At 41.1% G+C, this 19,154-nt stretch overlaps 1 protein-coding gene across 2 annotated transcripts in view; it reads right to left on the minus strand.

Moving 5' to 3' along the window:
• The window catches only part of acmsd (aminocarboxymuconate semialdehyde decarboxylase), a 41,646-nt gene that overhangs the window by 2,080 nt on the left and 20,412 nt on the right, over positions 1-19,154 (minus strand). For both annotated transcript variants that reach the window (XM_069935197.1, XM_069935196.1), the window contains exons 7-9: positions 10,626-10,721; positions 4,123-4,295; positions 3,896-3,994 (exon numbers count right to left, since the gene is read on the minus strand). In XM_069935197.1, coding sequence (XP_069791298.1) covers positions 3,896-3,994; positions 4,123-4,295; positions 10,626-10,721 — 368 coding nt within the window. The remainder of the gene's footprint in view (positions 1-3,895; positions 3,995-4,122; positions 4,296-10,625; positions 10,722-19,154) is intronic.

Consider the following 19,154-nt stretch of genomic DNA (forward strand, 5'->3'; position numbering starts at 1 on the left):
CCTGCCTGTTTGTAGGCTTTGTGGAGCAATCCATGCTGCAAGCCTACACAGGCAAGACCCTCCCAACCCTTTGTCCAGTATATAGATGATTTCATCGGGGCTGCCTCATGCACCTGCGATGAGCTTGTCAACTTCATCCACTTCGAGTCCAACTTCCACCCTGATCTCAAACTCACCTGGTCCATCTCCAATAATACTCTTCCCTTCCTGGATCTCTCTGTCTCCATCCTGGGAAACAAACTTTTCACTGACATATAGTACAAACCCTCCAAATTCCCACAACTATCTGGACTACACTTCCTCATACCCTGCCCCTTACAAGGATTCCAACCCCTTCTCTCAATTTCTCCATCTTCGCCGCATCTGTTCCCAAGATTAGGTATTCCAGTCCAGAGCTTCTGAAATATCTGCCTTCTTCCTCAAACATGGATTTCCCTCCACCACTATCAACTAAGCCCTCACCCATATCTCCTCCATTTCCCTCTCATCTGCCCTGGCCTCCTCTGCCCCCAAACACAACAAACATAGAATCCCCCTCATCCTCACCTAACATCCCCAGCAGTCTCCACATCCAACACATCATCTGCCAAAATTTCCGACACTTACTACAGGATCCCACCACCAGAAACATTTTTTCCCTCTCAGGGACTCCTCCCTCTGTGATTCCCTTGTGCACTCATCCCTCCCTACCCAACACACCTCCAGCACCTTCCTCTGTGCCCGCAGGAGGTGCAACACTTGCGCTCAAACCTCCTTCCTCACCACAGTCCAGGTTCCTAAACAGGCCTTTCATGTGAAGCATCACTTCACTTGTACATCCAGAGGTCTTATTTATTGCATCTGGTGCACCCTTTGTGGCATTCTCTACATCGGAGAGACTGGTTACAGACTGGGAGATTGCTTCGCTTAGCACCTCAGCTTTGTTTGCAACCACAGTGACCTCCCAGTGGCCAATCATTTCAATTCTGGTTTACACTCCCATGCTCACAAGTCTGTCCATGGTCTTGTGTGCTGTCCCACCCTGATCACCTGCAGATTGGAGCAACTCTCCAGCCACATAAGTCTGTTCATGGTCTTATGTACTGTCCCAACCTGACCATCCGCCAATCGGAGCCACTCTCCAGCCACATGGCATGAAAATTGACTTTGCTGCTTTCCATTAACCCTGCATGCCTTTTCTTTCCCCTCCCCCTTTCCTGTATTTCCAGTTCTTTCACCCACACAGCCCTGCCATCCCTCCTCCCCCTCATTGCTGCTGTCCCCTCCCTCCTTTCTACACCTATCATCTCCTGCCTTTACCAACCCTCTATCTCCCCTCCTACTCTTTTGTTCAGGTGCTTTCTGGCATTCTCTCATACTTTAATGAAGGGCTCAAGCCCTAAACGTTGGTTCTGTATCTCTGCCGTAAAAGAGATTGTTTGACCTGCTGAGCTTCTCCAGCATTTTGTGTTTTTACTTCAACCACGGTGTCTACAGAATTTTGTGATTTACTCCTCGAAGAGAGTAAGTCTTTGAATGCTTTTAAGGCAGATATATTAGATGTTAGTTTGATAAGAAAACATGCAGATGCTGAGGTCTAGTGCAGTACACAAAGGGGCTGGATAAACTCAGCAGATCATGCAACATCCATAGAGTCCACGTTTCAGGCCTGAGCCTTTCTTAAGGAGAACATCAGGGAGAGAGGAATTTTGATTGGGGCATTAAGGGCAAGGGGTTGAAGGTTAGGTGGAATTGCAGATTAGATCAGATCAATCATAATTTTATTCAGCCACTGATGCTATATTTCTTATTAAATTTAAAAGTGACATTCAATTTAAGCACACCTAATTAAATGTTCTGATACCAAACTATCCATTCATTTTCATTGAATTAGCTAACATAACATAACATAACAATTACAGCACGGAAACAGGCCATTAGGCCCTTCTAGTCTGCACCGAACCAAACACCCCTTTCTAGTCCCACCTCCCTGCACAATGCCCATAACCCTCCATCTTCTTCTCATCCATATACCTGTCCAACCTTTTCTTAAATAATACAATTGACTCCGCCGCCACTATTTCTCCCGGAAGATGATTCCACACAGCTACCACTCTCTGAGTAAAGAAGTTCCCCCTCATGTTACCTCTAAACCTCTGCCCCTTAATTCTTAACTCATGTCCTCTTGTTTTAATCTTTCCTCCTCTTAACGGAAATAGTCTATCCACATCCATTCTGTCTATCCCTTTCATAATCTTAAATACTTCTATCAAATCCCCTCTCAACCTTCTACGCTCCAAAGAATAAAGACCCAATCTGTCCAATCTCTCCCCATACTCCAGATGCTTAAACCCAGGCAAACATTCTGGTAAACCTTCTCTGCACTCTCTCCACTCTGTTTATATCCTTCCTATAATTAGGCGACCAGAACTGCACACAGAACTCCAAACTAGGCCGCACCAACGTCTTATACAATCTCAACATCACCTCCCAACTCCTATATTCCATGCAATGATTGATAAAGGCCAGCATACTAAAAGCCTTCTTCACCACCCTATTCACGTGAGTTTCTACCTTCAGGGAACGATGTACCGTTACTCCTAAATCTTTCTGCTCTTCTGTATTCCTCAATGCTCTCCCATTTACCACATATGTCCTATTCTGATTCTTCTTACCAAAATGAAACACCTCACACTTATCAGCATTAAATTCCATCTGCCATTTTTCAGCCCACTTTTCTAAGCAGCCCAAATCCCTCTGCAATCCTTGAAAACCTTCTTCATTATCCACTATTCCACCTATCTTAGTATCGTCTGCATATTTACTAATCCAATTCACCACCCCATCATCTAGATCATTAATGTATATAACGAACAACAATGGGCCCAATACAGATCCTTGAGGCACACCACTGGTCACCGGCCTCCAACCTGACAGACAATTATCCACTACCACTCTCTGGCCTCTCCCTTTCAGCCAATGTTCAATCCATTTGACTATCTTAAAATTTATATCTAAAGCTGCAGAACAAATCCAAATATTTTGTTATTGTATCTTGCATCTGTTGCATTTGAAGATTGGTTTTGGCCACAACCTAAAATCCAATTATTTTGTTTATTCACCATGTCCAGAACTGTCACAGTTGGTGATTAAACTTTCTTCCATGTATTTGCACCTGGTTCTTGCTATTCCTGATGATAGGTTTTGAGCCAAAATGTTGACTATCTATTGCTTTCTATGAACGCTGCCTGACCTCCTGAGTTTCTGCAGCGTTTTGTATGTTGCTGCTGTATGGCTCTCCTGTTTTAGGTGAATATGGAAAATAGTGGGAGAGAATCTGGTGGTCAAATCTTTCCAAGCAAACTTTAAATTATATTTGTATACCTCTTTATATGAAACATTAATTTGTCATTTGTGTTCCAAAAACAATAACTGAAATTTAAAAAGATTTAGATTTCTTTCTGAAATATTTGAAAAACATTTTTTTTTTATTTAAGGGAAAATGGTTGTGCTCTTAAGTGATTTGTCAAATATTGTCTTCATATCTGCAAGAAGTTGCAGTCTGCTGTGACATCTGGGGAATTAGTCTGGTGAATGGATGTAATGGGACCTGTATGTTGTGAGAGGCCACTCTAAAGCTAACATGAGGAGGGAGCTTCTGGAACAGGTGGAATACTGAATTGAATAGAGGTCCAGGATTGAACAAAGGTAAATAAGGTAAGGTAAATAGCACAGGCTAACAGAGAGAAACATGGGAAACTATCTAAATGGCCATTTCTTTTTCTTTTACCATAACCTGATTGGTCTGTCTTGCTATTATTGTTAGCATGTATTAAGTTTCACTGATGCAAGCATGGAATATTTTAATGTGCGCAGATAAAAGAATAAAATATTTGGATCTTTGTGACAAGCTTACTTTAAGTTCATTATTGAATTCTTCCATAGATTCAATAAGGTTTCCAGGTCTTTGTTCACCAAGTGGGAAAGGATAGTCTGTCCCCAACATCACGTTATCCTAAACACAATAAAATTTATTGTGATCAGCGAAGAAATTTTACTACATTGTTATTTGTAAGATTAACCTTCAACAAAAGTTTAATATTTAGTGACAAAATATAAAAAGTTTAAGAGTACTGTACTCACTTTCCCTATCACCTCGACCAATAGTTTTAGTGCATGTGGATCATGTACTAATGAATCTGTGTAAAACTGTCCCAGGTATTTCCGGGGATTAATCTTGTTGTCTATGGCACACAAATCAGGACGGACTTTGAATCCGTGTTCAATCCTGCCAATGGTATATGGGAAGGCACCACCTTTAAACAAATAATATTATTTTCACAGTTGTGTAAAAGTATCAATATTTAAATGTTCTTGCTATTTTCAGCATGTCTGCCTGATTATTATTTAACTTTTTAGTGAGGTTATAAAATAGATTGATAAGCATTCACAGAACAATAGCTTTTAAAATCCATGGGACATTATGCTTTAATGTAAAGGTTAAGTTACTGGATCTAGCAGCAAGAATTGTGGATTGCTGGTCCAGCAATATAAATACAAAATCTTCCATGATAGCTGTAGAATTTAAAGTAATTAGATTCAAGTAATTAAGTAAATCTGGGATTTCTAGAAAAAGCAGAGTCACCAATGATCACCATGAAAATATTGGAACACCAATTTAGTTTTTTGTGGGGGGGTGTCTGCCATTCTATGTAAATTATTATGTATTTGATGGCCACGGGCGTATAAGACCACCCCCCCCCCCCCGCACCATTTCAGCAGGGAATATTAAGAATTATTTTTAGTGTCTCGCTCTCTCCCGGGGTGAGGTGGGGGGGAGTGGGGCGACGAGACTAGCGCAGGGACCAATGGTGGGCCGCAGTACGTGGTGGGAGTTGGGTGGTGGACCCAGCCTAGGGACCAACAGTGGGCCACTGGGCGAGTTCCCAACAGCCCGCCACCAATCCCCACACTGATTCCACTGCCCTGCTCCTCCCCACCCCCGACAGCCCACCACCAGCCCCTAATGATAGATGGCTGTCATGCTAGTTTGCCGTGCAGCGATGATGAACACTGTCGGCGTTACTCGCCATTATCACCTTAATTTCAACTTCACATATAAGACCCGGGTGGATATTATTGAGCCATTTTTTGAGGAAAAAAATGGGTCTTGTCTGCCATCAAATATGATAACCTGACCTCAGTTTTGACTGGGATGCTAACCTGATGAAAATTGAAATAATTTGTAAGATTAATTGTAACTTTGAACTTTGATCTTCAGCATAACTGAAAGATTGAAAAAATATTTAATGGTAAGTATAGTTAAAAATCCATTCCTTTTATTGATTTGGCCATTTTTCCTTCTGGTTTGCAAACTGTGACACAAATTCAGTAAAATCATGGAGACATTAATTGTACTGGTTCAGTTAGTTTTAATGTTTATAGCAAATTGCTTAGATGCTTTGTTTATTAAACATGTTTAAATCAAAATTCACCCTTGGCCATCAGTAGGATACATCCTGTAAAATAGAGCCAATTTTGTAAACACAAATGAGGCTCAGCTGTTTGCTGTGCATGTCAAAAAATCACACGTACATTGCCCATAATTTTCTATTTATTTCCTTTCACAGACAGGAAACTGTGGCAGTAGGCCCACTGTTTCCCAATATGCATACCAGATGCAAAGCTTCTGGTTGGTAGTGCACGCCAGAGACGACATTAAGAATATACAATCAGCTATTACATACTCCCAATGCTTTTCAAGATACAATATAACAGAAATTATTCTAGCCTGGAAAATATATTCTTCTGTTGGGTCATACCTTCAATTATAGATTTTAATGTGGGGAGTGGGGGGAGGGAGCTGCACGATGTTTCTAAATATTTCTGTGACAGTACTTTGTGCCAATATGATGAAGACTGTGGTGCACGTACTCTTGTTAAAATTATCTGTAGTTGCAATCTGTTGTTTTGCCATGTTCAATCTTAAAATAAAGTAAAACACAAAAGTCTGCAGACTATTTCGAGTGTAAGAGCAGTAGGGAGCTCTGGAGGGCAGGTGGCTGGGGCTCAAGCTGGAGTTGATGGCCAAGGTGTCATATCTTGATTAAAGCCTCAAGCTTGCAACATTGGTTATGTATATTTAGGCCCTTTCAGGTGGCCTGAACACCCCCTTGTAAAGCCACATAATCTCCTCCCTTGCGGCTAAAGATATACTCACCTGAATAAGGCAGAAGCGCCTCCAAGGCACTGACGCCAACCTTCCTCCTCCAGGACGTATATCAGTGGAGCGCTGCACTTTGCCGACGCACCTGAATGTGCACGCCTGATAGCCCCCCCCCACCCCCCCGCTGCAATTCCTGGCAGCCCTCGCCCTACTGGGGAGGGGAGGTCAGTGGGGGCCGGCAGGGCAGGGGCAGCTGGCGGTGGATGTCACAGTCCGCCTGGTTGCTCTCTCCAGCTCAAAATGTGGCACAGCAATGGCGGTCTTCCCTACCCATAATCCCCCATGTAGTTGGAACTGTTGTGAGAAACACAGAGCAGTTCCATCTGTGTGGGGGATTATGGGTAGGGAAAAAGGCCATTGCTATACCACCTATTTATGATGGGTGGCGTTGCGGCACCAGTCACCCTGCCTCCATCTGATCCAGAGGCACTACAATGCACCTCTAGATATGAATAGGCCCTTTCAGGTGGATTAGTTCATGCTGCAGCAGCCTCTTGGGGCTGCCATCTGAAATCCACTCCTGTCCCCGGCCTCAAGGCGGAGGGTCCACCTGAAAGGGCCTCTTATCTTTGCTGTATAAAGTACACTATTTGACCTGCTGAGTTTCTCCAGCATTGTGTTTTTTCCCCACTCTTAATATAACATTGTTTTGGTTTTACTCTGGCATGCAGATAGTTCAATTAATCTGCTGTTAACAGATAGACGGAAGCTAAAAATATTAAACACCAGAGGTAACAGGAAGGAAAAGCCATTCAACCTCTTATGCCTCCTCTACTATGAAATAAGATCTTGGCCACTCTGATCTTGCTGATCTCCTTAACCCTGTAATCCAAAGATTTGTCAGTTTCATCCTTGAATGTGTTAAATTACATCCTCCGAGGTGCTGAGGATGTTCTCATGGAGGAGCAGAGTTTGAAAATAAGGAGTGATCCTTTTAAAATGAAGATGTGGAGGAAGTTTTTTCTCTCTGAGAATCTTTGATATTCTTGTATGCTAAGATAACATAAATTCTCCTTCTTAAAAACCCCAGTGTGTTTGGGTGAAATTAAAGTTGGAATTCATTTCAAGAGTAGAATATAAGCAGGGATGTGATGTTGAGGCTTTATAAGGCACTGGTGAGAGCTCACTTGGAGTATTGTAAGCAGTTTTGAGCTCCTCATTTAAGAAAGAGTGCAGATGTTGGAGAGAGTTCACAAGGATGATTCCAGGAATGAAAGGATTATCATACAAGGAACGCTTGACAGGTCTTGGGCTGTACTCATTGGAATTTAGGAGACTGAGGGGGGGGGGGATCTCAATGAAACATTTCAAACATTGGACATGTAGATGCAGAATGGTTGTTTCCCATGGTGGGAGAGTCTAGGACAATTGAGCATTATTTCAGGATTGAAGGGTGTTCGCTTAGAACAGAAATGGGTTGGTATTTCTTCAGCCAGAGGGTGGAATTTGTTGCTACAGCCCATTATAGGGTGTATGTACGGGAGAGATTGATAGGTTTTAGATTACCCAGGGCATTTAAGGCTATGGGGGCTTTGAAAGCACTGGAGGACACTTGGTGACTCTGGAGGGGCTCTCTTTTGCTTCTCTCTCTCTCTCTCTCTCTCTCTCTCTCTGTGACATTAAGTCTGACTGTCAGTTTGTAAGAGATGCTTCGGCAATTACTGCCAGTGGTGAGTGAATCTGTTTGCCTTGAAGCAGGCAAAAAAAAATTTCATGTAATATGACTCTGTTTTATTACTATAACAATAAATTGAATCTTGAATGTTGAAAAGACTGGGCAGTGGGGGAGAGTGGAAAAATAGCAAGACAGACTTGATGAGCTAAACATCCTAGTTCTGCTCATGTGTCTTGTGATCTTATGGGTGCAATGAGACTTCCTCATCCAAGGATCATGATTCCACCTCTGTCTTGGGCTTTGACTTGAGAGCGGTAACTTATGACATTATATCAACATTTTCATTGTAAAAGAAAATTAAAAGCTAGGCTTTTTTCATTTTTAAGCGATACATTTATACATACTTATAACTAACAAATCTTTTAGGGACGTGAACCTCAAAATTCTGGTTATGCTTCTGCACCATCAGAATTAACAGTCAGCCTTTGCAGTAACCTAAACAATGAGATGATCAACATAAAAAAAAACAATAGCTGGGAATTAAAATATGATGCTCTCAAGCTCAAGTGAAAGAAAAGTTACGGGTTCCATTCCATATTCTTCCCTCTACTGGTACATTATGGTGCGCAAGAGGCTTCCAATTACATTGATTATAGAAAGCAAAATGAACCGTAGAATTAAAACAGAAAAGCTGGTAGAACTCAGTCACTCAAGTAGTCTCTATGGAAAAAAAAAACAGTATTACATGTTGAGGACCCTTCAATCGAACTGAAAAAGAGAAAGAGCAAGTTAGTGCAAGTAACAGAAAAAAGTGTGGGGTGGCAAAGTTCAAGTTAAAATATATAAGCTGATTGTACAGTTAGAACCCAACGGTCCTTGGTGCAAAAACACGCAAACACACATAGAGTCATAAGAAAAAACCCGCAGGCACCTCCCCTTGGCACCAACCCTGCCACAATTTGGCTTCCGGATTGCACAGGAGATTTCATCCCTGGGTGATCTTAGTGCCATCCTAATCCCTGTCCTGAAGGCAGCATCATGAGCTCTGAGAAGGGCCAGACCTTTTCATCCAACCATGGTTTCTGGTTAGCCCTGATTGTGAAGCATTTGATCTTAGTAACATCCTCAATGCACTTGCTGATGTAGCCAGTCAGTGAGCTTATATTGTACTTGATGTTTACATAACTGTTGTAGGTGGCCACCTCCCTGAAGCAGCTCATCTCAAAGCAGTTCTGTAGCACTGATCCAGGCCCCCCCTGCCACGTCCTGATCTCCCTGAGAACTGGCTTCGTCTGTTTTTCCAGCAGTCTGTAAGCCGGGGTTAGCAGGACTGATATATAATTAACCAAGATAGGAGTGAGGGGCAGCCTTGTATGCACCAGGGATGGTGGGGTATGCCCAATCTAGGGTGTTCTCTCCTCTGATGGCGATGGACATGCTGTTGAAACTATTGTAGAATTGTTTTTCAGGTTGATGTGATTGAAGTTGCCAGCTACAATCATGGCCACATCAGGGTGAGATGTCTGGACTACCCAGATGGCACCACAAAGCTCCTTCATTGTTTCACCCTCATTAACTGGAGGTGGAATGTAAGCAATGGCAATCAGCGTAGCCTAGAATTCCAAGGACAATCTGCATTTTATGATCAGGTAATTTATCTCTGCTGAGCAGAAGTTCTTTACAAAGAGAACATCTGTAAAATGGTACAATGAAAGACAGTTAACAAATGGACAATTAAGGTCCTTTGACTCTGTAATGTGTTGCTAATGTTGTGAACTCTGGGTGATGTTGTCCACATCTTTATTGAAACATGCTGAGCAGACCAAAATATACAAAAAGCAGGTGGGCAGAGAAATGGCACATGCAACAAAAATGGACTGGCTATTTGTACATGCCACTCCCTTTTTTTTTGGTTGCATTTGTTTGTTCTGGTCTGCTCAGCACATTAATGTAGGTGTGACTATAACCCAGACTTCACATCATTAGCTATACATTCCACAAACAAAGGAGTTTAACTATCCATTCAAAGGTTGTCCATGAATTCACCCGATTACAGATATTCCTTTAGTTCCACTCGTTTTCTTCCTGCACTTTTTCTGTTACTTGGATTACTTGCTTCTAGCGTTCTCTCTTTATCAATTCTGATGAAACATCAGTTCTGAAAGGCGGCGCTGTTAGCATAATGGTTAGCGCAACACTGTCACGATGCCAGCGACTGGGGTTCAAATCAAGAACTGTCTGTAAGTTCTCCCCATGTCTGCAGGGTTTCCTCCCACCCTTCAAAAATGTGCTGGGGATTGTAGGTCAATTGGATTACCTATTTGAACTACATGGGACCGTGGGCCGAAGGGGCTTGTTACCAAACTGTATGTCAAAATTAAATTTTAAAAAAAATATGTCACCAGAATCATTGACTGGTTTTCTTTTCCCAGATACTGCTTGACTGGCTATGTTCTTTCAGCATTTCTGTTTTATTACATGGGTTAAATCGAGTCTAAATAGAGTCAACTCTCATCACCACATTATGAGGGCATCTAGAATGGGCAAGAGATGTTACCGTGTCAACAATGTTCACCATTCTGTAAACAAAACAAAGATGAATAGAGGTAACTTCTGAATGTTATTGGAGGATAATAGCAGTTAATGATGATTGATGTACAAAATGGACTCCTGGACAGTTTATTCATGCCAACAGAAAATTAAAATGGACCTTGAGTAAAGCAAGATGTTGCTTTTCTCTCAGTCCTTCTTGAGAGATTTGGTTTGATTAATTACCTGAAATTTTAAATTAAGCATTGTCCTTACCTCCATGGGCAAAGCAGACTTTCAATTTAGGAAACTTTTCAAAGATTCCACCAAACAGCATGCTACAGATTGCAGTGGTTGTTTCAGCAGGCATACCTAAAGAAAATTAAATTAATTTATAGCTCCTTTTACAGGTTAGTCAAATGTCAAAGTGATATGGGTTGGTTGTATCTTTTCTATACTTTTCTTCGTCAGGTTATGGAATCAAGATTGGGTGGAGTGTGTCCTTGCTGATATACAAGACAGTATATTTTAATGCAAAGACAATATACTTTTTTTTTCTCCATGATATCGGAATATTGTTTAGAAAGCAGCATTGTTGGGTTCCCTTGTATCATTCCACACTGGTTGAGAACTATCTTCCATCACCCAAAAGTTTTTGATCAGTTTCTCATAGTTGCTTGCATAATGCATGGCATATATGTGCAGTGCCCTCCATAATGTTTGGATCACATACACTATTCTCCACAGTTTTAAGTTTGTAATCAATTCACATGTGATTAAAGTGCACATTCCAGATTTTATTCAAGGTTATTTTGTATAGATTTTGGTTTGACCATGTAGAAATGATAGCACACTTCATACATAGTTCCCCCATTTCAGGGCATCATAATGTTTGGGACATTTGGCTTTACTCGTGTTTGTGATTACTCAGATATGTTTAATTGCTTCATTGACACAGGTATAAGAGAGCTAGGCTTGGTTCTAAACTTTTGATCACTTTTGGAGTCTGTAGTTTCCATTTTTCAACGAGGACCAGAGTTGAGCCAATGAAAGTCAAAGAAGCCATTATGAGGCTGAAAAACAAGAATACAACAGTAAGAGACATCGCCCAAACCTTAGGATTTCCAAAATCAACTGTTTGGAATGTTGTTAAGAAGAAAGAGTGTACTGGTGAGATCAGTAATCGCAAAGGGACTGGTAAGCCAAGGAAGACCTCCACTGCGGATGACAAAAGAATTCCCATCATCATGAAGAAAAATCCCCAAATGCCTATCTGCCAGATCACAAAAAATCTTCAGGAGGTTGATGTGGATGTGTCAATGACTACTGTTTGCAGAAGGCTTCATGAACAAAACTACAGAAGTTACACTGACTGCAAGGTGCAAACCATTAGTCAGCCAAAGAGGACTACAGAAAAAGGTCTCGAGGACAGAAGAGACAAAGATTAACCTGTATCGGAGAGATTGCAAGAGCAAAGTGTGGAGGTGTAAAGGAACTGCCCAAGATTCAAAGCATACCACCTCACCTATGAAACAGGGTGGTGGGGTTGTTATGGCCTGGGCATATATGGCTGCCACAGGTACTGACATACTTATCTTCATTGACGATGTAACTGCTGATGGCAGTAGCGCAATGAGTTCTGAGGTGTATAGAAAGATCTTATCTGCTCAAGTTTGAGTAAATGCCTCTAAACTCATTGTACAATGCCTCAAGATAATGATCCCAAACAAGAAATAATCCTAAAACAAGAAATGAATTTTTGAAAGCTAAAAATTGGAGAATTCTTGAATGGCCAGGTCAGTCACTCAATCTAAATCTTATTGAGGATGCCTTCCATATGCTGAAGAGAAAACTTAAGTGGACAAGCCCCCGAAACAAGCAGGAACTGAAGATGGCTGCAGTAGAGGCCTGGCAGGGCATCATCAGAGAAGATACTCAGCATCTGGTGATGTGTATGAATCAGAAACTTCAAACAGTCATTGCATGCCAGGGATATGCAACAAAGTACTAAACGTAACTACTTTATATAGATATATACCATTACTATGTCCCAAATATTATGGTGCCCTGAAATAAGGGGACTATGTATAAAAAGTGCGTAATTTCTACACGGTTAAACCAAAATGTATGCAAATAACCTTGAATAAAATTTGGAATGTGTACCTTAAACACATATGAAGTGTCTGATTACAAATTTAAAACTGTGAAGTCTAGGGAAAAATAAAGGAAAAAAGTGTATTTGTCCCAAACTTTGTGGAGCACATTGTATTTGTAAAACATTGAATCCAAGAGTTCTACATGTTTTCCAGATCACTTCATGATTCTTCATGTTCTCTGCATGGTTCAGAAATGTGAGCACATGCAGAAAACATTACAGATTTTAATGAAGATGTGAAGAACAGACTGTGTGAAGCATGTTGAAAAAGGACTTCGCTTTGAGCAAAATAAGATTATGATCTGAGACTTTTGGTGTTTTCAACAAAGATTTTCACCTGTACCAGTGCTGGTGTATTCAGCTGAATGTGTGAACCCATCTGTCAATATGGAGCAAACTACGTGATGGAAATTAGCAATAATAAGGGCAATATGCCTGCATAAAATGCTTCCATGTGGAAGGACAAGAGCAAGAAAACAGTTCTTCAAACTTATTTAGGTTCCTAAATGTACTGTAGATAAGCAAAACTCAAAAGTGCAAGAGAAACTCAGCAGGTCATTCAGTATCCAAAGAAAATAAAAGCCAGTTGACTTTCAAGCCCGAGGCTGTCTTCAGGGTTCAGTAGATGAACAAATATTTTGATGGCAAAGAAAGGATTTTTAATTTAGCAAAGTAGTTTAAAATTTATTGAATGATTTAACTCTAACTTGTCAGAAATTGTGGAGAGCTACAAATCTGAAACCAGGAGCAATAAGTAATGTGTAAGTACAGTTATCCTTGAACATTCGTTCATTACCATTAAATGTGATACATCTCTTCCGGATGAGCTCAATGCCTTCTATACTCTCATTGAAAAGAGAAAGAATGAAAAACTTGCGAGCCCCTACAGCCCCCTCAACACAGTTCTCTCACTTTCTGAGGCTGACAGGAACAGAACCTTCAAGAGGTTAAATCCTTGAAAAGCATCCAGCCCATTCTGTGTAGATGGCCGTGTCATTAAAACCTGTGGGAACCAACAGCTTGGACTTTTTGTGGACATTTTCAAACTCTCACTACAATGGTCAGAGATCCCCACCTGCTTCATTAGAACAACTGTTATTCCAATGCCCAAGAGGAAGGTGACCTACCTCAATCACTATTGACTGGTGGTATTGACATCTACCATGATGAAGAGCTTGGAGAGGTTGATTATGGAACAGATAACCTATCTCAAGAAGAACCTGGATCCACTTCAATTTGCCTGCCATCACAATATGTCAACAGCAGACACCAAACACTGGCCCTTCATTCTGTGCCTGATCACCTGAACCACAAGATCACCTACATCAGGCTGTTGTTCATTGTCTGGCATTCAATAACATCATACCAACAAAGCCAACCAAACTGAGGGATCTGGGACTCTGTTCATCCCTATGCAATCAAAATCTTTACTTAATAATTAGCAGACCCCAATCAGTCTGGATCTGCAACATCACTCTTCCTCCCTGACCTTCACACAGGGGGACCTCAAGACTACATGGTCAGCCCCTATTCTATTCCCTCTACACTCATAACTTTGGAGCTAAGTGTGGCTCTAATGTAATCTACAACTTCCCAGAATATACCACTGTTGTTGGCCAACTAACTGGAAATGATGTAAGAATACAGGATGGAGAATGAGAATGTGGTTAGGTGGTATCAAAACAAAAGGCTTGTTCTCAACATCACCAAGAGCTTATTGTTGATTTTAGGAAGGGAGGCTGAGGGAGCACTCATCTGTCCACATTGATGGGAGGGAGTGGAAAGTGCAAGTATCTGTAAGTACCTGAGATTTGATACTTCAGAAGAGTTCTCCTGGAGTCAGCACTCTGAAGTAACTGTGAAGTTGACAACCCAACACCTATACTTCTCAGAAGTCTAAGGAAATTTGGCATGTTGAATAATCTATCAAACTTCTGCAGGTGCAATGTGGAAAGTATACTGACTGGTTGCATCACATTTTAGTTTGGGAATATGACTGCCCAGGAACATAGAAGGTTCCAGAGGGTAACAAACATAGCCAAGTCCATCACAGTTTCCGACCTGCCATCTACTGAAAATATCTATATCACTACTTCAAGAAGTCAGCCAACATCATAAAGGTCCTTTTCTCCCTGCTACATTTTTGGCCTGAAGACCGGCACCTCTATGTTTAAGAACAATTTCTTTCTAGTGGCTGTTAGGTTCTTGAATCTCCCCTAGTTACACTAATCATGGACTGCTCCATCCACAAAAGATCTATCTGCACGATGGTAACATCACTTTTTGATAAATCTGAATATTCATTATCAATCTCTTGCGACCAAGGCAGTGGACCAGCGAGAGGCTCAGCGGCTGAAGGACCTACACAGGCTCCAGGTGACTTTCGGTTGGGGAACCCGTATAGGCAGCAGGCTGCTGGAGACTAGCTCATGGGAACCAGGTATTTGAGCCGAGATTCAAGAGGGTGCTGAGGGCGAGAAGGACAACCAAAGGGCCTCAAGCACTGAATGCTTCCTGATTGCGTCTGAGGTTTGGATTGGAGCTCGGGTGACGGGAGAACTGGAGGCAAATCTATGGACACTTAGTGACTCTGCTTTCCTTTCTCCTATGCTTAGGGGCACCGACCGGAGTCATGGTGACTCTTTGTCTTACTGCAGACAAAAGTTAATTGTATCAACAATGCCTCATTTTAATGTATTATTACATGACAATAAAAGGAACCTTGAAATTTCAACCTTGTATTTCTTATCTATTTTTAATTTAACATATAATTGTAGTTTTTTTCCACATAAAATACCTGTTTGGCTGCAGCACAGCAAGAATTTTGGTGCATATATACATTGTACAATGTATAGGACAATTCATTATCATCTTTATCATCTAACATTACATCTCATAGCTATTTTGAATGATCCCTGCTATCACTCTTGCAAGTTTAAATATATTATCTCAATGAAGGACCTGGCTTTGCTCTGTGACTTTTGTTTGTTTAATTGATGAAAGAACTTAAGAATCTCACCTTTTAAGTTTGCATTCAAAGTAAATCTTTGGTGGTGGCATCAGTGAGTCCAACACAAGATGCAAATACTGCCGAACTTCACAATTTTAGATTAATTGTGAAAACTAGAGTTCCAAAGTGGAATCTAATACATGTGGATGAGACTGGTGCAAATTATTGCTCTTGATGTAACGAAAGCCATCCACCACCTGTATGTCAAACTTACATGAGGGCAAAATGTTTTCACCACCAAAAAATAGCACAGACCCTAAGCATACAAGTCTAAACCCAACATTAGGGCAGCACAACACCTTTACAGCGCCAGTGATTGGGACTAGGGTTCAAATCCTGCACTGCCTGTAAGGATTTTGTATGTTCTCCCTGTGTCTGTGTGGGTTTTCCCCTTGGGCTCCGGTTTCCTCTCACCGTTCGAAACATACTAGGCTGTAGGTAAATTGGGCATCATGGACTCGTGGGCCAAAATGGCCTATTACCGTGCTGTATGTCAAAACAAAAAACATGAATTAAAACCATTCTTGTTAAATGGTTTCTTCACAGAGGGGTTGTCACAGCAAGAAACCAGAGAGAGAGAAAGTATCTATAGTACTGATGCCAATGCAAACAAAGGAGAACAAGGTTTACACAGCATTTATGCATTAGAAGCAATGGTAGAAAACAGAACAACTTCAAGACAAAAATTATGGTTAAATGGACAATGCACTGACAGTGTGGTAAATTGCTTAATCAGGGGTAAAGATACAAATCTGTGTAAATTCACACATATACGACCATAGGTATATCTAGGATATGACAGGTTGGGCAGAGAACAGGTGCGCTACTTACAGGGGGGAACCACTGTCCTCACCTTATCTGTCCGATATCTGAGTCCCTAGCCCAATAATTAATCTCCATCCCAGAGGTTCAGTGCTGCACTGCAGGGACTCACTTGAGCGCCCTGGAGCACTTCTCCCACCCGGCATCTCATCGGGCCGCTTCATGGCCACTCCAATACACAAGCAGCACCTGGTGGTGGCTCAATGGGAAAAAATGGCTGTCTTCCCTACCCATAATTCCCACACAGCTGGAACTGCTCTGCTGGTGCCAGCGCCAGCCAAGGAAACATTGAGCGGTTCCAGCTGAATGGGTAGGAAAGATGGCCATTTTTTCCATTGATCCCACATTGAGCCACTGGCACAGACGAGCAGTCCTGACTGAAGCGGCCAGGTGAGGTGCCAGAGGCCGGGCGGCTGGCGGGGCTGTCACAGCTCGCCCCAGCCACCCACTGACGCTCCGGCCATCTGCTGATAACCCAGCTGCCTATTGACAGCTCCCCCTGGCTGCCCGCTGACTGCCCCCTAATAGTCTCTGATGGCTCACGGTGAATTGATTATTGTTATTAATTTATTTAGACATTGCATCACATAGAAATAAGAAATACTGATTGACATTTTATTGAATGGACAACAAAGTGAACAAAGTAGTTCAAAGTATAGAATAAAATCTTTACTAAATATGTTATTTTGTAGAGTTTCAACATGTAGCCACAACTTGTGTGTGTGGTGGCGGATTTTGGTTTTCTTTTGTGCGTGTTTTTTAAAAATGGGGGCAGCCCTAGGGTGCCACTTGACCTAGATACACCACTGTATACCAGGGATGAAGATTGGTATTGAAACTTGAGTCAAAATGGTTATCGAATATCTATGGCTTTTTTAGTAATTGCCTCAGATTATTTGGAAAAAATTTGCACAAGAATTTGAAGCAATATTGGATGAAGGTGTTCAGTATAGAAGTTTCAAAATCTTGCCTGGATGAACTCTTCTGAAAGAATGCAGAAAGTTCAAGTGGAGGTATTTGTGTTATCACAGATTACAATGCGCATATCATTACTCAATTTGTCCCATTTGTGTTGAAGAATCAGATAGAACCAGAAGAAGTTACATTAGCAGCTAATGAAGACAATCCAGGGTGGCTGATGAAATCCAATGGTAGTTTTGTCTAAATTGAAGACTGCTTGATAACATGGTCATAATCTGGTGACACTAAGACAAAGACACACAGGAGACTGAAGCTAAACACAATCAGCTGGAGGAACTCAGCCAGTTGAACACCATTATTGGTAGATAATGGTTAACATTTTGGACTAAAACGTATCATTGAAACATTACTCAAGAAATTTTCAAGCAGGGCAAATCTTAGGATCCCATCACCCCATGGATTGTAAACAGCTGGTTCTTTGAGCTTCACTGAAATCACAATTTTTTTTTCAGATTGTTAATTGCACTGTTGGTTTTCTCACCAAACAATTCCTTAATGATTGAAAATTCCATTGTAAGTTGCAAAATAATAATCAATTTTGTTAGATTGCCCTCTTTGCTCATTTCTCATGATATTAGAACATGAGCTCCTTCACCATCAGCAGGCTGAATATAACTTTGTGCTCAATAAAGGATTGCCTTCTACAGACAATTACAATTAAAAAATAGAGACATTAATGTAGCAAAAGAAAGACATCGTGCGGCTCCATTGAAGTTAAGTGACTTCCTATGGCTGCACAGTTTCCTCTGGAGGCAAAGTTTCTATCATTGGTCATTTCCTTATCTCAATCTACATCTTACCCTTTGGCAAAAACATCCAGAAACATTGGGGAAATAGCTTCTATAAATAACCCATATTTATCTCATCAACATCTCCCTTGATATAACACAGAACATTACAGCACAGTACAGGCCCTTCAGCCCATGATATTGTGCTGACCTATGTAAACCTACTCCACTATAGTCTAATTTTTCCCTACTTCACACCATGGACTGCTTTTTACCTAAAATCCATGTGACTATTCTTTTGAATGTCCCTTGATTATTCTTTTGAATGCCTCTATTGTATTGATCCTGTATTTCTACATTCTCCAATATCCAATATTCCTTTATTGACATGTAATAAAAACAATGCAATATTACACAGAATTGTTTTTGTCTGTCATAAAGCAAACAGATTTGCAATCGGCAGAAATTGCCTGCAGCGCGTCTTACAACCAGAGAAAGAGATTCACTAATATCTAGGTCAGGATGAGGATGACCAATGCTGTTGGTCTGCAAATGTAACTGAATTATCTATGCTTTTACTGTTATAACAAGATTGAATTAAAGAACAAAGATTGTTATATAGATAGCTACATTGCTAAATGTACACAATTATCACTTCCATGTGGCACAGCATATTGGAGAGGAGATCACTAGCTTCGATGTGCATGATAACTAATGAATGGAGGTCATTGGATATGCAGCAATTGAAGTTTAATCACATGCATTGTACATTTGTACATAATAAATAACTTGGAATTCACAGCACATCCAAGGATGACTAATTAACATAAAACGTGGGCAAAAGCTAATACAAATTCCTCGGTTGATCACCTTAGCACAGAATTGTTTGAAATTAAATAGGACTATTCAGATCTACTAATGTGCTGTGAAAACTCTTCTATCATGTCTTTATTACTTGAGCTGGGTGGGCCACGTCTCCAGAATGGAGGACCATCGCCTTCCCAAGATCGTGTTATATGGCGAGCTCTCCACTGGCCACCGAGACAGAGGTGCACCAAAGAAGAGGTACAAGGACTGCTTAAAGAAATTTCTTGGTGCCTGCCACATTG

The sequence above is a fragment of the Narcine bancroftii genome, chromosome 4 (assembly GCF_036971445.1).
Source record: "Narcine bancroftii isolate sNarBan1 chromosome 4, sNarBan1.hap1, whole genome shotgun sequence".
Classification (NCBI taxonomy): Eukaryota; Metazoa; Chordata; class Chondrichthyes; order Torpediniformes; family Narcinidae; genus Narcine; species Narcine bancroftii.